Raw genomic sequence first — 23,997 nt, 5'->3', positions numbered from 1 at the left:
GTTATTAACTGTTGTGCTATTGGTGTCCTATTGAGGAATTTGGAGCCCGACCCCACAGTATGTAGATCGTAGCCGACTTTTTCTTCTATCAGACGCCGTGTCTCTGCTTTGATATCAAGCTCCTTGATCCATTTTGAGTTAACTTTTGTGCATGGCGAGAGAAAGGGATTCAGTTTCATTTTGTTGCATATGGATTTCCAGTTTTCCCAGCACCATTTGTTGAAGATGCTATCCTTCCTCCATTGCATGCTTTTAGCCCCTTTATCAAATATAAGATAGTTGTAGTTTTGTGGATTGGTTTCTGTGTCCTCTATTCTGTACCATTGGTCCACCCGCCTGTTTTGGTACCAGTACCATGCTGTTTTTGTTACTATTGCTCTGTAGTATAGTTTGAAGTCTGGTATTGCTATACCGCCTGATTCACCCTTCCTGCTTAGCATTGTTTTTGCTATTCTGGGTCTTTTATTTTTCCATATGAATTTCATGATTGCTTTCTCTATTTCTATAAGAAATGCCATTGGGATTTTGATTGGCATTGCATTAAACCTATAGAGAACTTTTGGTAATATCGTCATTTTGATGATGTTAGTTCTGCCTATCCATGAACAGGGTATATTTTTCCATCTTCTAAGATCTTCTTCTATTTCTCTCTTTAGGGTTCTGTAGTTTTCATTGTATAAGTCTTTCACCTCTTTTGTTAGGTTGATTCCCAAGTATTTTATTTTTTGGGGGGATATTGTGAATGGAGTGGTTGTCCTCATTTCCATTTCAGAGGATTTGTCGCTGATATACAGGAATGCCTTTGATTTATACATGTTGATTTTATAACCTGCCACTTTGCTGAATTCATTTATTAGCTCTAATAGTTTCTTTGTAGACCCTTTTGGGTCTGCTAGGTATAGAATCATGTCATCTGCAAATAGTGATAATTTAAGTTCTTCTTTTCCTATTTTTATGCCTTTAATTTCTTTCGTCTGTCTAATTGCTCTGGCCAGTGCTAATTAACAACAGTTTCCTTTTTGCTTGAATTTGCCTGATTTCTCTTTGAATACTCATTTACTTCCATTTTTTTGTCTCATTTTTGTTCATTTTACCTTAAGTGTATTCCTTAAAAATAGTTGGATTTTATTTTCTTCACTTGATCTAATACTCTCATTATGGGAAAAGTCAATCTGCTTAAATTTATTAAATGCTTGCTGAATTTGATTTTTCTCCGGTTTTGCTTTTTATTTATTACATGTTTTCATATTCTACTTCCTTATTTTTGTTACCTGAATTATATTCTCATTTATTGTGTTTTTCTTTGTGTTAATTTGAAGTAATATATCTTTTTCCCTGCTCTTAAAAACAAATGTCTGCCATTTTACTATTATCTAAAAATAACATGCAGGAATTTATTTATTTATTTACTTTTTTATTTATTCTAGTTAATTATATATGACAGCAGAACATGCAGGTTTTAATGTGAACTCATATCTACTATGATTATCATCTGCATTTTAGAGAAGAGAACTGTGAGGTATACCTGCCTTTGTTTTTCTTAGTAAATGGTATAACTGAGTCTTGGAAATATTACTCCAGAGCCACCTTTTAAGTACTAAGCATTTGGAGGGAGAACTACCTTCTACATCCCTAGATAAGAGAAAAGCATATAATAATTGTATTATACTCTATTTAATAACTTTATTATGCCATATAATATACATGACACATTTAGTAAACTATATCATTTCTGTTCTAATGAATTAAAAAATCTGAAGAGTTGACAGTTTTCTTGATGTATATATTAATTATATATTTAATTTCTGAGTCTCTCCCAGGTGTCTTCAGTCACCATAAGGGATTTGCACTTCATATTGAAGGAAAAATCATAATTCTAAATTAATATGAGAATGTCGACTTTGACTATAGACTGAGATTAAGGTTCTCTACAAAGAATAGTTTTCTTTGTAAGGATTAATATTTCTGTTTTGTAGTCACTGTTTCTAACAGCAATGGTAGGCAGTCCAGGTCAGTTGAGAAACTAAAAATAGAATATGTCTCTTATATGATTTAATATATATTAAATTATTCAAGAGTAGGAAACAAAAGTAGAGTAATATCCACTAAAGACTCAACATTGGCCAGGCACAGTGGCTCATGCCTGTAATCCCAGTGGTTTGGGAGGCTGAGGCAGGAGGACCTCGAGTTCAAAGCCAGCCTCAGCAAAAGTGAGGGGCTAAGCAACTCAGTGAGACCCTTTCTCTAAATAAAATACAAAATAGGGCTGGGGATGTGGCTCAGTGGTCTAGTGCCCCTGAGTTCAATACCTAGTACCAAAACAATAAATAAATAAATAAAACAAAAAAACAAACAACTCAACGTTGTCTATAATTTTTTCTGAAGCAGATTTGGGGAAGTTGATTTTAGCAGTTAATTTTTCCTAAAGTTTCAGGAAATTTTCATGAACCATATATTGTTCTTTTTCAGAGCATAAAAAGTGTTTGGTTGTCATCTAAACTATTTTATAGTGCCTGTGTATAATGCTGGTATGGAAATTTGACAGATAACATGCTGAAGTCCTTGCAAACAGTTTCCAGGTACATAAAGAAAATTTGGAAGAAACTGTCAACAAACCAGTTCATCAGTAAATTAAAATAACTATCTTCCATGGATGAACAAAGATAATTAAGATTCCAGTAATATATAATACCAATATATGGTATAAATAATGAGTATAATATCTTCTAATTCCAAAAAGCATTATCATCAGAGAAATTTTAAAAATTGAGAAAACCAAGTGAACAATTTTCCAAATAATGAGGAAAAAATCAATAAAGTAATATCAGTAATGTAATTATCATTAAATGTAAATTTCTAGAAGTAATCTCATTAAGAATAAATTATTCTTATTAACAATTACTGTTTTACGTATTTTTTAATGTGGTGGTTTTTTTTCAAAAGTTCTACTTTTGAAGGTTCTTTTGAAAGAATAATGCATATATCTGAAAAAAATCTAATTTTATCTTAAAGAAATGAAAATTACAACATTAACATAATGACATCTCTCCTCTATCAGCTTGTCACAATTAGAGACATATCTCTACTTCTATGTAGCTGGGATGGTAAGATGGACACATTCATGTGATGGACACTGCCTGAGGGAGTATAACTTGGCAAAAACCTTATGGAAAGTAGTTTGACAGTTTTCACCAAGAGCTTTACAAGAGTTTATGTCCTTTGACCCAGTAAGCCTACTTCTGGGAACTCCAGCCCAAGGAAATCATGAGAATTGCTGACAAAGATTTGTGTGTAAGGATGTTAATAGCAGTGCTGTTTATAGTATTTTTCAAAAATGGGAAATAACCTAAAATGCCAAACAATAAAAAAATGGTCAAATAAATGGCCCCTTAAAGTGTGATACAGTCAAGGTGATGGATACTCATAAACATCATGCTTTTGAAAACCTGTTTAACCTAAAAGGAGAGATAGAATGTTAACAGAAAAATTAAGATGTTAATTTACATAAATAAAATAATCTTGATTTTGTAAAGATACATGTATTTTATATTATATGCAGGAAAAGGTTTTAAAAAACTGGAAGGAAATAGTGAAACAATATAAAAAAATTAAAATAACACTATCAGAGAGTGTAATTGTTAGGAAATTCTTGACTTTCAGGTCACTTAAATCTCACCATTTATGTTTCATATTTAAAGATAAACAATTCTAAATTAATATTAGAATGTTAATCTTTCCTATAGGCTGAGATTCAGTCTCTGTGCAAAGAATCATTTATCATGTCAGTACTTATATTTTTATTTGATACTCAGTTCTCATACCTAGTTATAGGCAGTTCAAGTCAGTTGAAGAACTAAAGATAGAGCTATGTCTCATTCACTACCAGAAATCCACCAGTGGGTCAGTTATCATGTCTGAAATTGTAAGATTGGCAAAGCCTAATCTGAAATCATCTCATCCTCTCCCCTGTACCCCATAAACAAAGAGTTAAGCCATCTTTTGCACTCTGTTGAAGGAAGTGATCAATTAACTGGAATCAAGGGCTGGAAAATGCCTTTGCAGTGTCTCTTGTCTACCTGCTCTTTCTCCAAATGAGCTATGCAAGAAAATGAACACAGGAAAATAACCATCGAAGACAGTGGAATCTGAAGGTTACCATGGGCTTCAGAGGTGATTTTATCAGGTTTTCTATCCAAAATATGAACTCTTATGCCCAATGGTAGTATTTAGAGCTATTGAGAAACTTCCTACTCATGAAGTTGGACAGTTCTTCATATGTAAAATGACAACAATATTCCAGCATAGTTCACAGGATAATTGTGAAAATTAAGCACATTCTTTCTTGTGAAACAGGGCATATGTGGATTCTTATTACCTTTGCAGTTTCACATTCTTTCTTAGAACTTTTTTCATTGGATAACAAATCTTTTTATTGAGCCAAAAATCAGCTCTTAGAACTATGCAAAGTAAGTCTAATCCACCATCTACATTAACAGTCCTTCACATATTTGAAGACAGCTTTCATGAATTTAATAACTGCTTTCCGTGTGGCTTTTTTTTTAATTTCAAGAATAGAACACAGTAGACCATAAAAATGAGTGTTATCAGTCTTCCTTTGGATTTTCTATGTAAATGTTGTTTAACATTCAAATGGTGCTGATTATAATTTGAGATATTAACAGTTAGATATGCCATTGTGTCTCTCTGTTATTGTTTGTAAAGGAGGTTAAACACTATATTAACTTCTGAGCAGTGATTTACTGTTGCTTTTGTGAGAGAAAAATAAAAAAGAAGTAAAATAATATAATTTGATATTGCCTTTGAGACTTTTCAGTTTGTGGAGCTCTTTATTTCCTACTCAGTTTTATTTTATTTTTTTTAAAAAAGCATACTTGTCGTGTAAATACAGCATCACACAAATTCAGAGTTATTCTTTTCTTCCTGGCTGAAGCTGCAGTGTAATATTACTCCATAACCCTACAGCAGCTGCTCTGTCTCAAAGATGCTCATATTTTCTTTTCTTTTTTTTTTTCTTTTTTTGGTAGATGAAGAGAATTTTCTACATGAATGTCTCTAAATTACTTTAAGATCTTTGGCCTTTTATAAGCTATTGATATTTACAGTGGTCAGTGTAACATGTGAAAACCATGTTTCTGAAAGGCCCCAGTATCCTGTAGGTTACAGAGGTTTTATGTTAATAGCTGTCTGTTCTGCTGAGTCTCAGCCTCTATACCATTACAGGGCTCCAACCCACTGCAGGATCCTCCCCAGTTATTTTTGCTGGAGTCCTCAAGTATTATTTCCTATAGGCTTGAGCAAATACTATTTGTTCTCCAAATACTGTCATCCAGTACTTCTTTACTCTGCCTGTCTTGGGTAATGCTTCTCCACTGCAAAAACAGTGCTGTGTGCAAAGATGCATGAAGGTAGCAGCTGTCTGCACCAGGTGCTTCTCCCAGGCTACCCTCTTGACCGATTTCCATTCCCTCTCAGACTATCCCCTTGTCAGCCACTCACCAACCACCCCTGTGGCCCACTGTCACTAGGTACTACCATGGGTCTCTGAGAACCTTGCTTTCACTGAAGTGTCCCTATGTTCCATGTAGGATTAGAGCCCAGTGGAATCTATGGGATTGCATTTTATCCTGTGGGTTCTGACATATTTCCAATGCTCTCATAGTTTTAGTAAAATGACTCTTGTTTTCCTTGTAGATTTTGGTTTCTCAGACCTGGGAAGATTGGAGGTGGGGAATGGAGAAACACCCTACTACATTCTGAACTGTCTTGCCTTTTCTATGAGATAGTCATTTCCTTTGGTCTGAGTGCCTATCTTGGGTAAAACCAGCCATGAGGAGGCTCATTCTTCCCTCATGATTTGATTCCTAACAGACCCATACTTCACACCATCTTAATGAACATGGCTTAGAAGTTGATGAACCTCTGACTACTCATTAGTTTTCTAGAGAAATGAACTTCACATTAGATCTACACACAGAAATGTTATGTATTACATGTGATGTAATTCATATAAACTTTCTCTGGTTCATCAATTTAGTTTATAAGTATTTTTGAGCACCTACTCTTTAAATACTTTATTAGTCCTTTGATTTTTATTTTGTACTAAATGCTCAAAGTTACACATTAGTATACAATTAAAGCAGGGATATAATCTGACTCCAATCATTACTCTCTTCCATTCTGCCCAACAGCCTAAAAACTCTTCAGCAAATGAGTTCCAGGGGATGACACATGTTAGTATATTGATCTCTCAATCTTTAGCCATCTGTATCCACATTGTTATAAAACTACTAAATTGTTAATTTGTGACTAGTTTTTAAAACTTGAACTTAAAAAGTTTTTTGCATGTATTTAGTAGTAACTCTATATACAACCAATAAATGAGTTGCTGAGGGAGATATAGAGATGAACAAAATCTAGTCACTCCCCTCAATAAAGGAGCTGGTCAACCAGCAAGGAATTACAGACTCAAAAACAATTATCTAAAAAATCTGAAAATGGAAAGTGTGAAATAAGCACAAACTAGGTGGGTGTGATGTGAGTAAAGAAGAAAGAGATTCTTTCTGGCTGGGCCCCTGGTGGGAAAGAAGGAAAAAGTGGTGTAGCAGCCTATGGGGTGGGTGGTGGTCAAGCTGGACACTGCATGGTGGAATTAAGGTGTGTAGGAAGAGCCTTTGATCAGGGGGAACTTCAGGGGAAACCTGAGGGCAGGCATTTTCAGAGTGCAAGTAATCTTGTCTGGTTATGTATAAGTTTAAATAATGTGTTTATATCTAATATGTTTATTGTTAGTCATCTATAAAATAAACTATCCTTTAAAACCAACAAAAACAATAGAAATCTCTGCATACAATGGTAACATAGTGGTCTAGAAGATTGAAACGATTTGGTCCCTAACCAGGCAGAGAGAGTCAATTATCCTTTTTTGTATTCATAGCTTTTAGCCCTTGATACAGTGCTGGTTAAGTAGAAGTTTCTCAATAATTACTGAAATGAATTCAACTGGGCGAAAATAAATTGCTCAAGAAGTTTCTTAAAATAAAAGTGCATCGAGTGGGGATGTTTTATTATTATTCTCCTAAAAATGTACTTTTTTCCCCCAGAGGAATGACTTAATAATGAGGCCTAAGTTTTATCACCAGCTGAGACCTTGTAATTGCTTTTTACTCTTTCTTTCATTCTGTTTCTAAAGAGGGCAAATAGATATGTATAAAACTGTTCAGACATACATGATCCCTCAGTCCACAGCAGTGAAGTGTATATGCCAATGAAATGATTTCTACCATGCTATTAAGATTAGAGAGCATTGGCAATGACCTTTGTTAGGATAAACTTTCTAAATAAAGATTCACAAGTAATATGGGACTTGTGGAATTCAGTGTGCTTAATTCACTATATGGCTAATTTCTGGCTCTGTGGCTTAATTTATTGGTGACAAATAACAAGTGCCTACCATGCATGGGTTTTATATTTTTATCTCACTTTGTATTCATAGCAGTTTTATGAGGTAGGTGATTTTATTATCTCCAATTTCTAGATGAGGCATTCAAGGCACAAGGAAGTACAATAATATGACCAAGATCCCATAACTAGTAAATTGTGGCTGAAATTCAAATCCCAGCTCTCCAACATGAACATTCAGGTTGCTAACCACCCATTCTCACCTCCCTGAACTGAAACTAACGCCTTGGTCAGTTTTAAAGCTTTATGGGAAATCCAATCAAGTTGCCAGTTCTTGGACTCTGGAGAGAATTTTTCCTGGAGTTCAATTCTGAGGATTTTCAGACACTCTGCTGCAAGCCATCTCTCTCCTCCTAAGTTCTTCTCTTCCTCCTCACTCTTATTACACTCCCTTGACATGCATGAGAACTGAGGGGACAGTATTGTTTGTGGGTGTCATCTTTAGCTCTGGACATAGCCAGAACAACTAGCAGACAGGCATGAATTTTCTTAGGCTCCTGAATCATGGACCCTGCGCCCAAGATGTCACCTAAGGATCATGTGTCATTCCTGGAGACCTGGATTCACTGTCCTTTGTTGCTTAAAATGTCTCATTTTGAATTAAAGGGAGTCCAAAAAGTAATAGCAAGAGTAAGGAAAGCACTGAAATCATGCAAGGTGTACTAGAGATGCATGGAAATGGGTTGGTGCAAAGTAGTATTTGTTGTGTGTACAAGTTCTACTTTTATTAGTGACTGTGGAACAAGGGTGGGAGTGCTGGTAACAGCAACTCACTTTTCTTTAATCAGTGAAGGATTTGTGAAAGAACAGTGGTTTCAAGAGATCTTTGAAGTCTTTCCAACAAAGTGCTAATTGTGGTTGTGGTTTTCCTTTTTCTTTCTTCCTTTTTTTTTTCTTTTTTGTTAATGGGTAGACTTTAGCCTACCAGGTGCTACAGAGTCAAATGCGTTCAATGAGTGCCCTAAACATTCTCAATGCATGAAATGTGGCAAATAAAACCACATTTGCACATTTGGAAAGTTAAGGAAATTTTTTTCTATGAGATTATTTAGCATCTAAACTTTTTACTTTTGTTCAAACAGAACCAGTGTTTGTGCTCCCAAGAGCTTTGTTTTAATTTGTCCTGGTTATAAGCTTTCTTGTTTTTTATTCTAACCTTTGGTCAAACAATGAACAAATCCTAGTGTTTAATCATTTATTTTACTTTCTGTTTATGTTGATCTTTTGACTCTTGATGTTTATTTTCAGGATACCTTGAGGATAGTTTTGTAAAATCTGGAGTCTTCAATGTATCAGAACTTGTGAGGGTATCCAGAAGTAAGTAAATGGCTTTCTTTTTACTCAAGTGTACAGTATGATGTAAAAATATTTTAAATTTTGAACCTTAAATACAGTATGAAGAGTGACTACATCTTATGAGAATTTGCATTTGAAAATCTTAAACCTTTTGATGAAATCATTAAGTGAATGTATTATGTCTGTTTTTCTAAATTATTTGCATTCAAATCAAAACTTTCTGTTGTGCAAAATTAATTTTTTAGGTTGTTCTTATTGCCATGTTATTGGTATTCATCTAATTCAGTTCTCTTGTGACCATAGTTGGGCATTTATATCAAAGGAAGTGTGATTAATTAAATGTACTCTGTGTTGTTATGATAACCCACATAAGTTTCCTGTAGATAAGTGCTTTTTCATTTTACTAACATTTTGGTGGGGGTTGGAGATGTACAGGATATACACGCTAACATGCAGAGTGTAAAGGGATGCAGAAATTAACTTTGCAGATTGTAGTTGGATATAGATAGAAAGCATTGTTATCCAACACAATGTCCAATTGTTTTAACTGGCCACCTCAACTGGATACCATTCTTGGCATGCTGGATCATATTTTTTTTCCAGGGAAAACTTACCTGGCTGGCTACCTAAGCAAGGGGTATGTTCCCTTGATTAACTCTTTGACTTATTACTAATGTATGCAAATTATGTGAGATGAACTCTTAATGCACTGATTATGGTAAAGGGGGTGACTACTCTCCTCACTCCTTTCTATGATTTAGCTTGCTCATGAAACTTTGAATGGTGTGTTTCTGTACCTGATGATTTGATAGGAAGTGTCACAGTTTGGAATGATGTTATTCAGATGACTAGGTGGCACTCTGATTCTTGTTGTGCTGCTTATTTGGATCAAATTCAGAGGTCATGAACAAGAATTATGATGATCCAAAAAAAAAAAAAAAAAAAAAAAACAGAAAGAGCAGTTACTGAGAGTGGAAGTTAGCAGTGCTTTGGAGTCCTGTTCAGTGAGGGAATCATTAAGCTAGGAGGTAACCATGTTTTTGAACCATAGTTTCTCAAATAGCTCTGATTTCTAAAGTGGCAGAACAAACAGCATGTTCATAAGAGAATGATACACATGAACTTCAATACTGTGGGAACTCATCTTTTCTGGCATAATTCATGAGCAGATTAATGTATGTTCAAGAGGTTAAGGCTGTGGCTCAGTGGAAGAGTGCAGGCCTAGCACATATAGGTACTGGGTTCAGTCCTTAGTACCATATATAAAAGTAAGCAAGTAAAATGAAGGCATGCTGCCCATCTACAACTACTAAATAAATAAATAAAATAAAAATGTATGCCCAAAAGACTGCTGTCATGGGTACATTTACCTGGGGACAGTGTAGAAGATGAAATCATATATTCTGGTATCTCTAGGGTATGTATTTGCTGGACAAGAGGATTCCTATGGTCTACTCCATTGCCCAAGGCCATAAGCCTTTTGTGTCTTTCCAGATCAAATGTGATATGCAAAGGCCTCTGACATTTAAAATTTTTAGTTTAATTTTAGTTTTTTATTTGGAAAGGAATATAGCTGACTTGATCATTAGCACATTCCTGCATCATGTAAGGAAGGGAACATTTGCATGTTCTTATGCATTTCTCTACTGCTACTTAGCAATCGTTATGAGGTTGTATGTGAAGTTATTTGCTTAAATTTGTACTAAGTTTCATGATGTATTTGCATGCTTTTTATGAGAAAGGGCAGTAGAATAATCTGTCAAAAAATGTTTATTTAATAGGCAACTATGCAAAGTGCTGTCAAAGGAGAACTAGTCTGGAACTTTCAAAAGCCCAGAGTGATATTTTGAAAAATCTGAATTTCAAAAACAAAACAATAGCTGAAAAATACCTTTCTATAATAGCAGTTCAGAAACAAGGTGAATTTAACATACTTCATTCATCCATTCTTAATTCATACTGTCATTTCTTAGAGGTTTTTAGGTTATTTGTTATAATGAACATAACTGATTTGTAATTAGTACATTAATTATCCATATTCATTCTTTAGTTAATTTATTCAACAAACATTTATTTTCTTCTCCATATGTAAATAGGTATCTCTAAAATGCTTGAGACGTTATTCTCCTAAGTGTTTTAATATATTCACATTATAATCTTGTTTACACAATTGAACTTCATTGTTTATGAAATACAGGTTTGCTAAGTCAACATAAACCTCAGCACAGCCCTTATGCTGTATATCACAGTTCTGACTTCTTGAAGGTTCACGGTGTGTTAATGGTTCTGTCCTCTAGGGTTTTACTATCATATGACCCACTAATGTGTATGTTGACTTTAGCTAATGAAGCTATTCAGTTTTAGGATAGTGATCTCTCTGTTGAATGATATTATCTCCATCTTAAAAGTTGATTTAGGATCAGCTTTTGGAGTGAGGAGAACAATAAGAGAGATTAAGGGTTGGCCTCTAACCCTTAGAATCTGAGGTTCTTTGGTGCTTCGCTTCTAAGAGGATATTGGCAACCTCTTAAACATGATTTGCAGCTCTCAGCTCCCTTGTAGCTCTCTGGGAGAGGTCCCACTGCCAGTCTCTGCAACTGCTCTGAGTTCTTCCAGAGCTTTTCAACAGCAAGATCTGCCTGAGACATGCTCTCCTTGTTTCTAAATAAATTGTGTGTGCTGGTTTAGTATTTTGGTCATATTTATTATTAACCTACTCTTCTTTCTGTCATCTACTATTTACTCTAAGAATGCATACTTAATTTTTATAGTGTCCATGTATAAACATTATTTTTATTGCTATCTTGATACTGTGCCATAATCCTTCTGTAATAAAATTTAGAAAAAAAATTCTGAAGATTTTTTAAAAAATTATCATTTGAATATAAATTACAACCAGTTATGTTTATGGCCAAGTAAATTGTGTTGACTGTGTTAAGTCATATATATTTGATAGAAATTTCAAAACTTTGTCTGAATATTATATGATATTATAAGTTTACAAATTGTTTTCAAAAGATACAACCTGTACCTTTCCTGTTCGTAACTCTTTGGATTTTATCCATGACTATTGTAGGAAACTAGAGAGATTGCTCACATTCTCTTGACCCCTCAAGTGCCTGCTTCTAACACAAACCGTGTTTCCAATGTCACATACAACCTGGTTTTAATAATGAATTTTAAAGCATGTGGTTACTGTGGAATTTCTTACCTCATTTTTTTTTTAACCTCTGGTGTACCTCAAGTCACAAAAAACATAGCTCCATCTTAGCTGTCTAAATAACTCAAGTCATCAGACACAGTTACACATTGCATATAAATATTTTCTGTGAAAGGAAGTTAAAGTATATTATATAAAATGAACAATCTGACGGAAGGCAGATGCTCCAGAAATTTGGAGCAGAGACTCACTGTGTGTATATTTACTTAATTTTTATAGTGATGTTCATTGCATTCCATGATTACTTTTCTATAATAAAGCTTGTGCCTCCTAATCATACTCTCTTAAAAATATCTTAAGTTAACCATGGCCTGATATTAAAGCACAATTCAACTGATAATAAACATATTTAGAATGTTTATTACAAATTCTGGGTAAGAAAATGTTCTTTAAATCTGTAGTCCCTTTGGAATTTTTTATTCAACTGGAGGCAGTTAGGAGAGGGGGAGATTTAAGAGATGGTGTGTTCTTTTCTGGAATTTGTTGACACACCTTAGGAAACCCTTAGTTTCTGAAGGCCTGAAGGTAAAGAAATATATACTGGCCTTCAGCACTATTCTTTGACACCAACCTACCTTGTCTTCACTTTGCAGATGGTCTCTGTTCTTGACTTTGCTTCTGTGGTAAACCCTGTTTGGAATAATCTTCCTTCAGTATCATCCTTGCTTGTTCTCCAAAACCCAGTGCCAGATACACTGTTTCCATAGACTTGTTGGCACATTCAAGCCTGAATTAGATTTTTCTCTCTGGAAATCTTCTAGCATTTTGTGATCATATTATTCATCTGGGCAATCCCACTGTCTTGGTATTTGTATTTGCACAAATGTTTTGTTCACCCAATTTGTTGCCCACTGTAGTTATTAAGGGTTTTCCAAGATTATTTTGTAGCCATTTGAAATACTTGACAATAATGGACATAGTCAACGACTTTTGAGTGAATAAACTTTCAGCAAGTAGATTTATTTTGCTTTCCCTACTTTGAGGACATTTTTGAGTTGTTCCATGTTTGTTAACCACACTACCATGGAAACATTTGGCGGAGAAAGCAAAGAAGGGAGGGAACTCATGTTTGCTGAGGATTTATTTTGCACAATTCTGGGCTTTTATCATTACTTACCTCATTTCCTCCTCAAAATAATTACTTGTAAAACTTATTATTATTCTTCGCAATTTAAAATTTAGTAAACTGAAGCATACAGCTTTTAAGTGGCAGAGGGGGTTTGAACTAAAAGGCTATTTATCTCTCAACACTCTTCATTCTAACAAACACACTGTCTCTCAGATTTATTCAAGATGTCTAAAAATTAATTTAAAAAATTTGAACAGATGTACTACATTGTGCAAAAAAATAATTCTATATGAAAATTTAGTTCATAATATGTTTGCAAATTCAAACATACTTCTTCATTTACAAAGCACTATCTTAAAATATAAAGGTCCATGAGTATGTTCTAAATGATTTATAAAGTGATGGCATAAACTTTTTTTTTTTTTTTGTAAACAAAGTGTAACTGTTAAGTGCAGCCACACTTAGGATTTATATATGAAACCTAAATATGTATTTGGGAAAAACTTGACTTATTTCATATTAGTAAATTTTACTTTTTTAAATAAATATCTGCCCTAATAATTTTTTATATCAAATGATAATAAATATTATGATTTCCAATTCATTCTAATGTTAATGTTATTAATATCATAAAATAATAATCCTTGGTATTTGTGAAACTGCTTTATATTTATTGGTTTAACAATGATTCGGTTTAGCGCAAATTGGTGCTTTTGAAATCAAATGTTCTATTTCCCTGAAGGCATCTGTGAAGCAGTGAGGTGACAGGTGCAATGACCACTGATGTCAAGAAGTGAGGGAAGAAGATCGGGAGTGGGATTAGGGGAAGTGGTAACCAGTGATCACAGTTTGAATGCTCAATGTGATGAGGAAGTTTTCAAGTCCTACCCCCAGTCCCAGTACTGTGGGTATTAGAACCTTGAGGTAAAGAGGATTCTCTTCTTCCTTGCCCAAAAGCTTGCAAAATATTAGGTTTTACATCTGCATAGAGATGAGAAGTATGAATGTCAGTCCCAGTGTTTCTTTTCCTTTTCCTCCTCAGCACCCATAACCCAGGGAACTGGAGTCAACTTCCCAATTGGAGAAATTCCGAGCCAACCATACTATCATGACATGAACTCTGGGGTTAATCTTCAGAGGTCTCTGTCTTCTCCACCAAGCAGGTAATGGAAAGAGGAACTAATCTTGTTGCATCTGTGTGCAGATAGGTGGGAAGGTAGATGTGCAGATAGACAGTAGATAAATTGATAGAGAGGAGAAATGAAACAGTTTTTGCTGATAGTTTGTAGACGCTTAATCTTTCCTGGTATAATTTATTTTGATATTTGCAAATTAACTGTAAATGTACAAAGCATTTATAAAAAATCTTTGAGAGGACAAAGGAACTATGAAAATATATTAATATGATTTTTATCCTGTCCTGTGAAATGTTATAGTTGTACAAGTTCACTAATTCTTTTGGTAAGCTGATGATGTTGCGGTGTCAGTGATCCCTGATTTATAAGTGATCCATCCTGGGTAACTCATGATACCACATCCACACCTGGGATAATGAAACATGAAAAATGTATTATTACCTAACCTTAAAAGTAAAGGCCTCATTGTAGGCCAAAGTTTTCAATAAGTTAACGTTCTTTGGTTCTTTGACTAAGTTAGTTGATTCTCAGGTCCCAGTAAAGTATTACCTGCTCTGAGACTAACCAGTTTTTGTTAATGTGGATGAAGAGTGAATAGTTTCTTTGCTTTTTCATTCTCTCTTGATGTTCTCATTTTCTCTCTTGACCTTTGATTGCAACTTTCAGTTGAGGTGAGTAAATTATTATTGATGTATTGTTTTTCTCTTTTTGAGTTATATCTTTCATATAAGAAGATTCATTTATTTCTGGAGCATTAAATATATCCATGATCAGATAAAAGACCCTAATGAATTGCAGAGCAAAACAGGTTTTATTCTTTTAATTTTTAGAAGTAAAAAGAATATCTATAAAACTATTTTATTTTTAAAATTATTTATTTATTTGTTTGTTTGTTTGTTTGTTTAATGTGGTGCTGAGGTTACAACCCGGTGCCTCATATGTGCTAGGCAAGCTCTCTACCACTGAGCAACACTCCCAGCCCTATAAAATTGTTTTATTAGAGTATTCTCAGTAAAGAAAGTCAATTGCATTTGAATTAGTTATGGGAATAGTTATATTTGTATGTTTATAAATTAAGGCCAATTTTATATCATTTATAATCAAACTGTATTTTCATATAGTTAGATTATAAATCAAGATAATTAGATCTATTCTCACTAAATTGATCTCTGACTTGTTTAGGTCTTAAAAGTACTTTAGTTTTTCTAGATTTAAAATGTGAGTACTAACTTTCATTCCCTCTGCTTGATCAGGATGTTGTCAGCACAGATCTTTCATGGTCACTCGGTATCAGGTGCTATGTCCTTCAGAATAAACAAGTTTTGAAAACATTTCTCTACTACTTCAGTCTGAGAATAATTCCTCTCCTATTTTAATTTTTTTTTTTGTACTTATGCTAACTCACAGGTGGAAGAATTAGTTTCAAAGGAGAGTTTAAAAATATAAGCTCAAACTCTGGATACCTAAGGAAGAAACTAAAGAAAGTATTTATTATTGTTGTGGTTGAGCATGCATAGAAATGACCATCTTTGATCATGTTAATACTCTGGGAGTTGTGAGTCAAATATTAATCACAAGTGTATCTACAAATAGACCCAGGCACACAGGCTTCAAAGCCTTGGGGACCTAGTGTGGTGGGAGGAGTGTGGTCTTGGATGTCCCAGGGCCTTCTTTTGTGTCTGGCTGGTCCCATTAACTTGTTATGGAAACTCGCTGAATTTCTCACTGAATTTTAACAAATGTGTCTCCTCATTTGTTAAAAAAAAAAGTAGGATTGGCTTTTCTATAGAATTTTCGAGGTCATCTTGACTTCTGAAACCGGATGACGTTACATTTATTATCACTGCATAAATTTGATTCAGAAGGTTTTTTTAATTTTTAATTTTTAGTTTTTTATCTGCATGGGCACAAATAAGGAATTTTTTTAGTTAAAGAAAAACATTTATATTCATAGTCATAATTAACTGTTGAATAAGGTATTGGTAGGAGTATATAAAAGCAGTGTATCAAGCAATGTGACTCATATCATGAATAGTTTTAAAAATTTTGCTCTAGGTATTCACTGTTTTAAATAATTAGCATGAATCATGTTTTCCTTATTAGGGTGTTTCACTCTGAAATGAAAGTATGTGTTTGGTTTGAATTTGGAAACACCTTTTTTTATGTTAATCTAAACAATAAAGGATCAATAATATCATATTTTAGAAAAAGTTAAAGATTATTACATGAGATAGTGTATAATCAGTAAAGTACTATAAAATTTATTGTGAATTACAGGGTTAATGCTAATAATTAATATTTAATAAGTATGTTATAAATGCCAGCCACTTAACTAAATGCTTTATAGTTAATAACTCATTTAATCTTCTCAGTCATCCCCCTTTGAAGCAGTTTTATTATTTCCATTTTACAGATGATTAAACTGAGTTTAGAAAGGTTAAGGAACTTACTATTAAGAACTAATAAATGGTCAAGTCAAGACTTGAGACTTCTAAGTTCCATTACCTTACCTGTGAATTAATATGAATTACATTGTCTATGGCAAGTGCTATGCAAATAAAATTATTAATATTGATGATCATTATAATAAGTGTCAAGTGCAATCTTAGTAACATGATATTAATATTGGCAGACAAGCCATGCTTAAGAGTTCACTTTTTATGACAGAAATTTCTTGGGGATAAACATTTGAAAAGTAGATATAGGCAGAGATAGTGTGACAAGTGATACACAACTAGAAATGTTTGCTCTTCATGTCTTGAATACTCATCATTCCTTTAGAATAACTGGATTGCTTTGTGTTTATGGAAATCTCCATAGTAAGAGTCTTCTTAAGTCATTTATTTTTTAAATGTTGTACATCCTCCCCAAAATCCAATTAATGTGACTATTGTTATATTTTAACAGCAAAAGACCCAAAACTATATCCATAGATGAAAATATGGAACCAAGTCCTACAAGAGACTTTTACCCCTCTCCAAATTCACCAGCTGCTGGAAGTCAAACATGGCATGAAAGAGATCAAGGTGGGTGATTAGGAGATGACTCCAGGGACATCAGAATAGAATGTTGGCTCCTTTCATAAATTTCATCTAATAAAAATTATATCAGTAAACCAATATGGATTATATTCTCTTACTGAAATGATTTCAGTAAATTTATTTGTGATAATATACTAGTCAGATGTTATCAAAGTTACAAAAATCCCATTTTTTCCTATTTTATTTAGACCTTTTTTCTAGACAAAGTGATCTCTGAGAACTCACAGGTGTGTATCTGATCATCTCTGACTTCATTAGTTGGTTGGATTGCAACAGAACCTCAAGTGTTGATTCGATTAGACTAGATGGCTTTTTTCTGTGGAACATTTCCAGGAGGAGCCAAACTCTAAACACTTTGTAGGTGTCAGTACTGAAGGTTCTTGATTAAAGAAATCCACAGTTCTTTGAGAAAATAAATATAGCATAAATAATAAATAAAAGTATAACGTAAGAAACTTTTTGTCTGAGTCAGTGTAGTTATATTTTCTAGACAAAACTCCAACCCAGTGCTAGGGCAACTTTAAGGAGAAATATAATTTTAAGAAATAGGTGTTGTTTAGCTTTCTGGGGGTGAGACTTAGATTTTTTTTCCCTTTTTAATGTCTATTGGATTGAATATAGTTCATTATAAATATCCACCCCTTTTCCCACAATTACAGGGAGATTATTAAGCATGGAAATTGACAAATGAGCTAGCTGCAGTTTTTGTTAGTGTTTATACATGTGTGCAAATAAGATTTTTATATTGGCACCATAAAGTGTATTTGAAAATTGCCTTTTAAGTCAAATTCTGCCTTTAAATAAAAGAAAGGTGCTCTTTATCAACTGCTTTCGACTCAAATTTGGGTGTGTATTTGTGGGGGTTGGAGAAGTATATGTTGAACAATCTTAGCAGACAAATAACGGCGGAGCTTGACATTTAAAGCTAAGGTCAGTTCCTTAACTCAACTCCTGTTTTGTTGCTCAGAATTTTTATATTAAGTGACACAGTATTTTAAAAAATAGTGAAAAACCTCCATGGAGGAATTGGACTTTGAGTCTCTTGGGTCTTTTCAGCTTGTTGAAATTTAACAAAAGTAGGGCCAGGCAAAAGCACAGCCCAACTGCTGAGATGGGTAGGTAAGTTTGAGAATGGTTCTGTGTACCATGTGACTGGACATTGTGCATAGGAAAGGAAGGGATAGATGACTGGGGTCATTTCGTAGAAGGACTTAAAGATCAGCTAGATCCAATCCTTTTGTTAGGTAGGAGACAACAATCATCTTTATAAAACATAAACAGCATTGTATCACACTCACTTTGGGTCCTTTGGTCTCTGTACTTTTAGGGGAAGATCAGAATTCCCTCCTTTGACTGACGGGCTTGGCCTCTGGCTGCAGCTGCAGCTCAGCAGGTGCTATTGGGCTTTTCCTTCCTGTTTGCACCTGAGCCTGCGGCTTTGTTTAGATTTAGGAATGTAACACCCAGGACCTTCTTATAATCCTTGTTCTCTGGAATGCTCTTCTCCTGACTCTTGCTCTAGCAAATTCTTTTCCATCCTTCAGGGACCAACTTAGTCTGAGGAATTTCAACCTTAATCAGGACTTCCTGTTTTGTCTCCTGGTGCTTATTATCCTATCTTTCCTTTATTGTTTTCAAAATGTATAATTCCATATTTATTTACTTTGAAGGCAGTAGACTACTACTGCAGCCAGTATCTAACTCAAGACTTGGTGCATAGTAGGGGCACCATAAATATTTGTTGGATAAATGAACCATTAATAGACCGGAAAACCAGACTCCTTAGTGAAGTCAGGGAATAATAGAGACTTTTACCTGAGGTGTAGAACTGTGAGTAAAAACAAATTCCTCAACCCTTTATATTTTATTACTTGTTTTACTGACATTGTCAGTTTATTCTAAACAAAGCTATGTTTTCCTTGTCAAAAATTTGTTCTGGAAAGGTTCTGATGGTAATGATGATAACATTGTAAATGTGTGAGAATGTCTGTGTTGTTCAGTAGTGTAGGTGTTTTTTATTATAGAGAGTGTCACTTTATAAGAATTGATTCCTCTTTCAGTCTATTCAATAAAGCCAATATCAAATCATATTATAAACATTTTTGAAAAGTAGAAGGGAAACTGTCATTTTTTTTCTTTGTAAAATCATTGTATTGTCTTGGTGATTTTCTATTGTCAAGATGACTAGAATTACTGGAGAAGTCTGTAAAGGCATATTATATTAAGGGTAAGGAAGAATGTTCCATTCTCAAGTGTGCTTTAAAAAAAATAAAATAAAATAAAAACTCTTGTCACTTTAATTCTGAAGACCCTGAAGACTTTGTAATGTGCACAATAAGCCATTGTGGGTAGAAGACTTCAACTATAATGAAAAAATGAGGGCAGTACAGTACTATCTTTATAAATTTGCTAAGCCAAATGCAGTCCTTTTGTTCTTGGAAAATTGCCTTTTTAAAATTCACAAAATAAAATGCCTCATAGTTGTTCTTGTCCATCTTCAAATGTTCCTTAGACATACGTGTCTGTCATGAAGGGAATTGTTTAAAGCACTGGCTGAATACTACTCTGACACTTGTAATGGCTTTAATCTGTCTTATACTTCTTTCTGTCATAAAACCCAGTACTAACTGGTACTCAATAACTACTTACTGGGTGATTGTAACATGGCTTGTTTTATGATTAGCAGAAACACTTAACTTTACTATTATTTCCTGGTTATGTGCCTTATTCTGTTAGTCTTAACTTTGCATTGAAATCTATTCTTGCCATAACTCTTAGCAAAGCTGATTTTTGAAATAGGCAAATAAAAACAACAAAATTGTGGGCAATATGTGGATTTCTGTTTTCCCTTATAGTCTTAAACATCAGTATGAATCATTGAGATTTATTCCAAATAGGCAAAAATAAAGACTATAATATGACCAAGTTAGTATACTTTATTTTAGAAAGAAATTAGGCATTTTACAAAAATCTAAATTCATGTAATGAGATATGTTCATGTAATATTCAATACTTTAATGAAAAACTATTTTTTAAGTACGTTACAGTTAATTTTGTCTTTTCAAAACAAAAAAGTTATAGTTTTCTGATTATGAAAGAATTGTTATTTATAATTTTGCAAAAAAGACAAATACTTTTAAATTAAACAGTATTTAATGGTATTAAACATTGGTAGAAGAATATAAAATTTGCTTATTCTAATTGAATAGTGATAGAAATTAATTTGTCAGCATCTAAATTATGTAATATTTATATTTTTACTTAATGTTCTTTTATACATAGAGAAGGAAAGGATGAAGAAAATAATTCTGGGCTATAAGCAAAGAGTAACTGCTTCATTCTTAAGTTCTAAATTAGTTCTCCTTACTTAGTCTAAGACTAAGGTCTTAAACTTCTGACTGCCTCTATTTCTAATAAATTCCTTTTCATGTTTTTTTCTTCTTCTTTCTTTCTCTTTTCCTCCTCTTTCTTTCTTTCTTCCTTTCTTGAGTTGGGGATCAAACCTAGCCTTCCACATACTAGGCAAGTGCTTTACCACTAAATATATCCATAGCCCTGAGCATTTTTTTATACTGTTTTCCATCATTTAAGATCTTAATGATCTTTATCAGGGAATTTTTTTATTTTATCAGTGATAGTATGCAGGTTGAGAATTTTTTTATTTTTTATTTAATTTTTAATTTTTTGTTAGAACTTTATGGTTATACATATGGTTGGTTTCATCCCAACAAAGTCATACATGATTTCAGTTCATGATTCCCCCTTTTCCCTCTACCTTTTCCTTCGAGTCCCCCTCCCCCTTCTTCTTCCTCTACTCCAATAGATTTCATTTTGCTTATCTATTTATGTAATCTTATCCTTCCCTCCTCCTTTCCTTTATTTTGCTCTAACTTCTGCATATGAGAGAAAACATTCAACCTTTGAGTTTCTGAATTGGCTAATTTCACTTAGCATGATAGTCTTCATTTCCATCCATTTACTGGCAAATGCCTTAATTACATTTTTTTTAAAAATAAAAATAGCTAAGTAGAACTCCATTGTACATATATACCACAATTCTTAATCCCTTCATCTATTGACAGACATCTGGGTTGATTCTGTAATTTCACTATTGTGAATTGTGCTACTATAAACACTGATGTGGCTGTGTAACTGTGATATGCTGATTTTAGATCTTTTGGAAAAATACCCAATATGGGATAGCTGGGTCATATGGTGGTTCCATCTCTAGTTTTTTTGAGGAATCTACAAACTGCTTTTCAGAGCAGTTGTACTAGTCTGGGGCCCTACTAACAATGTACAAGTGTTCCTTTCTCCCCATAACCTCATCAACATTTATTGTTATTTGTAAATAATTTATTTTTTATAACACTTATTTATAAAATATTCCTTTTGAAATTTTATCTACATTAAGCTTTCTTGAATAAATTCAGAGACTTGATTCCTAGTTAATATACTTCTCTAGGAATCACTAGAGCAATTCTTGTGACTTCGGATATAAGAGGAAAAATGAGATAAGTCATGATTTTACTTCTAGTTCAAGTTATCTTCATGAGACCAAATCTAGTTGTATGCCTATGCTCATTTATTATTTGCTTGAATGTTTGAAATATCATTTATCAAGGTCACTTTGCCATTGCCATTCTAATAGTCATTGATTCATCCAAGTCTGAATGTAACACTAATAAAGCACTACTTAAGAAACAGTGAGAAAAACATGATATGGTAAATATATTTGTAATATACAGTCATGGATTTCTAAATGAAATATGTAATAACTTCTCAGTCTGATGAGTATTAAAACAGCTTATGATCTTAGATAAAATGTAAATTCAAAAAGATTTTTCGTGCAGTACAATTTTATTAATTTCTACACCTTTAGGATTTGAGATAATTTGGCTCAATTAACATTTATCAAGTGACTGTTATATGCCAGGAATTTTTATAGGCATTGAACACAATAATGAGATTAATTTTGCAGTCCTTGACCTGTTGAACAGAAAAATAGTTTTGTACTATTTGTGAAAAAAAGAACTTCACAGAAAATAAATAATATAAACCAGATTGCAAAGTGACTATATTCATGCTTTAGAACTAACTTACTTTAAGCACTGTAAGAGGTAAATCTTTATAATATGTCAGTTAATTGGCACCTTGGAACAAAACTGGTGCTACTTGCTGTATTGGTGTGTAATTACAATTTTAAGAGTAGTTTAAAAAAAATAAATTGACTCTAAAATAAGTTATATTTATGCATTGAGTTCTGGTTGTTGTAGGTACTAGAAAATAAAAAGGCTAATATAAAAATTTTTTTTTGAAATTCTGTTATCTAAGTCTTCTTGGCAAGTTTTTCTGAAATTTTAATATATTTGCAAGTGTGGAGATTTATGATAATTTTATAAACATTCTCATTAGTAATGCAGTCTTTTTACTAAATTTCAATTTGCATTTTATAGAATTTTATAAGGTAATTTTAGATATCAGATGAGTTAAGACAAAGGGCTCAAAGGAACCCTGGATGCTAGTGAGTGATAATGCCAATTTATTATCATAAGCTCAATCAAAAAATAAATAACAGTAAATAAGAGTGTGGTAGCATCCTAACAGAACTGCTAGCAGACACCAGCATCACTTATTGTGAGTTTAAGAATGTTTCTAGATAAGCAAGATAGAAGAGTGGTCAACTAAGTTTAGAAAATTCGGTTTTAACAGTATTTAAGCTTTTGTCATTCATGAATGAAAATGTCAAATATTTAACACATTACTGTGGTTATCTAGGAGTGACTGCTAATTGAACAAGCATGTTTATTAAGTTTGTGATTTCAGAACCTTTTTTTTCCATGGAAGAATCTACAGGCAACACAAGGTTGAGACGTTGGGAAATAGTGCTCAAGCCCAAACTCCCAACTGATAAATGACACAACTTTGAGGTTTCTCTGGAGCTATGGGAGCAGAACATGTTAAGTAGCTTTCCCAGAGATTGAGTGACTGCTGCCTGGGAGCCACTAGCATTCTGTGGAGTCCTAGAGAATAGCAAGGCAACAGTAACCTTGGTGGAAGGACTTTTTAACCTGCCTTTGTGCAGCAGATCAAACACCAATTCCTTACATTCCTAGAGTTCAGATCACAGGATTAAGTAGCAAATGTCCAAATATCAAATTTTTGAGCAAGAGAAAAAACAGAGATACAAGTTCTTTTGGGGGATAAATGTGGAGAAGAGCTCGTATGAGTTTAATGTATAAACATAATTTTTAAGATTTCCAGTTGAGCTTTTTATTATGAAAAACATCAGAACTTGAGAACTACAAGTGAATTTCCATGTATTTCATGACATTGGAAAACAAACTTCAGGGATACTTCCACTGGGGTGTATATTATTCTCTTCAGCTACACTGCTAAAGTTAAAAAAAAAAAAATCACATGAACATCTTTGAAACAGAAGGAAAACATTAAATTGTTGGTGAAGGCTTTCATCAGAATCCCTTATGTTGCCTGCTAATCAACAAATATCTGTCCTCATTTCATGTGATCTGATTCTGGGCGGGGCTAACTCGTGTATATGTTTGAAGGCTCCACGCTGATTAATATGGAAAAGTTGTACTCACTCATATTTCTGTTCTCTGGAGCCTTAATAATTTGAAAATAGAGCATTTTGTAGAAAAACTGAAATAGCAAATTAGTTTGAAATAATAATAACTTTCTTTGTAATACTGGATCTCTGGACTGATGGAATGCAGATTAAAATAGGAACATCAG

The 23,997-nt window shown here is 33.5% G+C and overlaps 1 protein-coding gene across 1 annotated transcript in view; it reads left to right on the top strand.

Moving 5' to 3' along the window:
- The window catches only part of LOC143639946 (nuclear factor 1 B-type-like), a 120,839-nt gene that overhangs the window by 46,874 nt on the left and 49,968 nt on the right, over positions 1-23,997 (top strand). Inside the window, exons 8-10 of the mRNA XM_077107969.1 lie at positions 8,728-8,796; positions 14,107-14,227; positions 17,108-17,226. Coding sequence (XP_076964084.1) covers positions 8,728-8,796; positions 14,107-14,227; positions 17,108-17,226 — 309 coding nt within the window. The remainder of the gene's footprint in view (positions 1-8,727; positions 8,797-14,106; positions 14,228-17,107; positions 17,227-23,997) is intronic.

The sequence above is a fragment of the Callospermophilus lateralis genome, unplaced genomic scaffold (assembly GCF_048772815.1).
Source record: "Callospermophilus lateralis isolate mCalLat2 unplaced genomic scaffold, mCalLat2.hap1 Scaffold_101, whole genome shotgun sequence".
Classification (NCBI taxonomy): Eukaryota; Metazoa; Chordata; class Mammalia; order Rodentia; family Sciuridae; genus Callospermophilus; species Callospermophilus lateralis.
The sequence above is the reverse complement of the archived record's forward strand: the minus strand, read 5'-3'. Positions and strand labels throughout refer to the sequence as shown.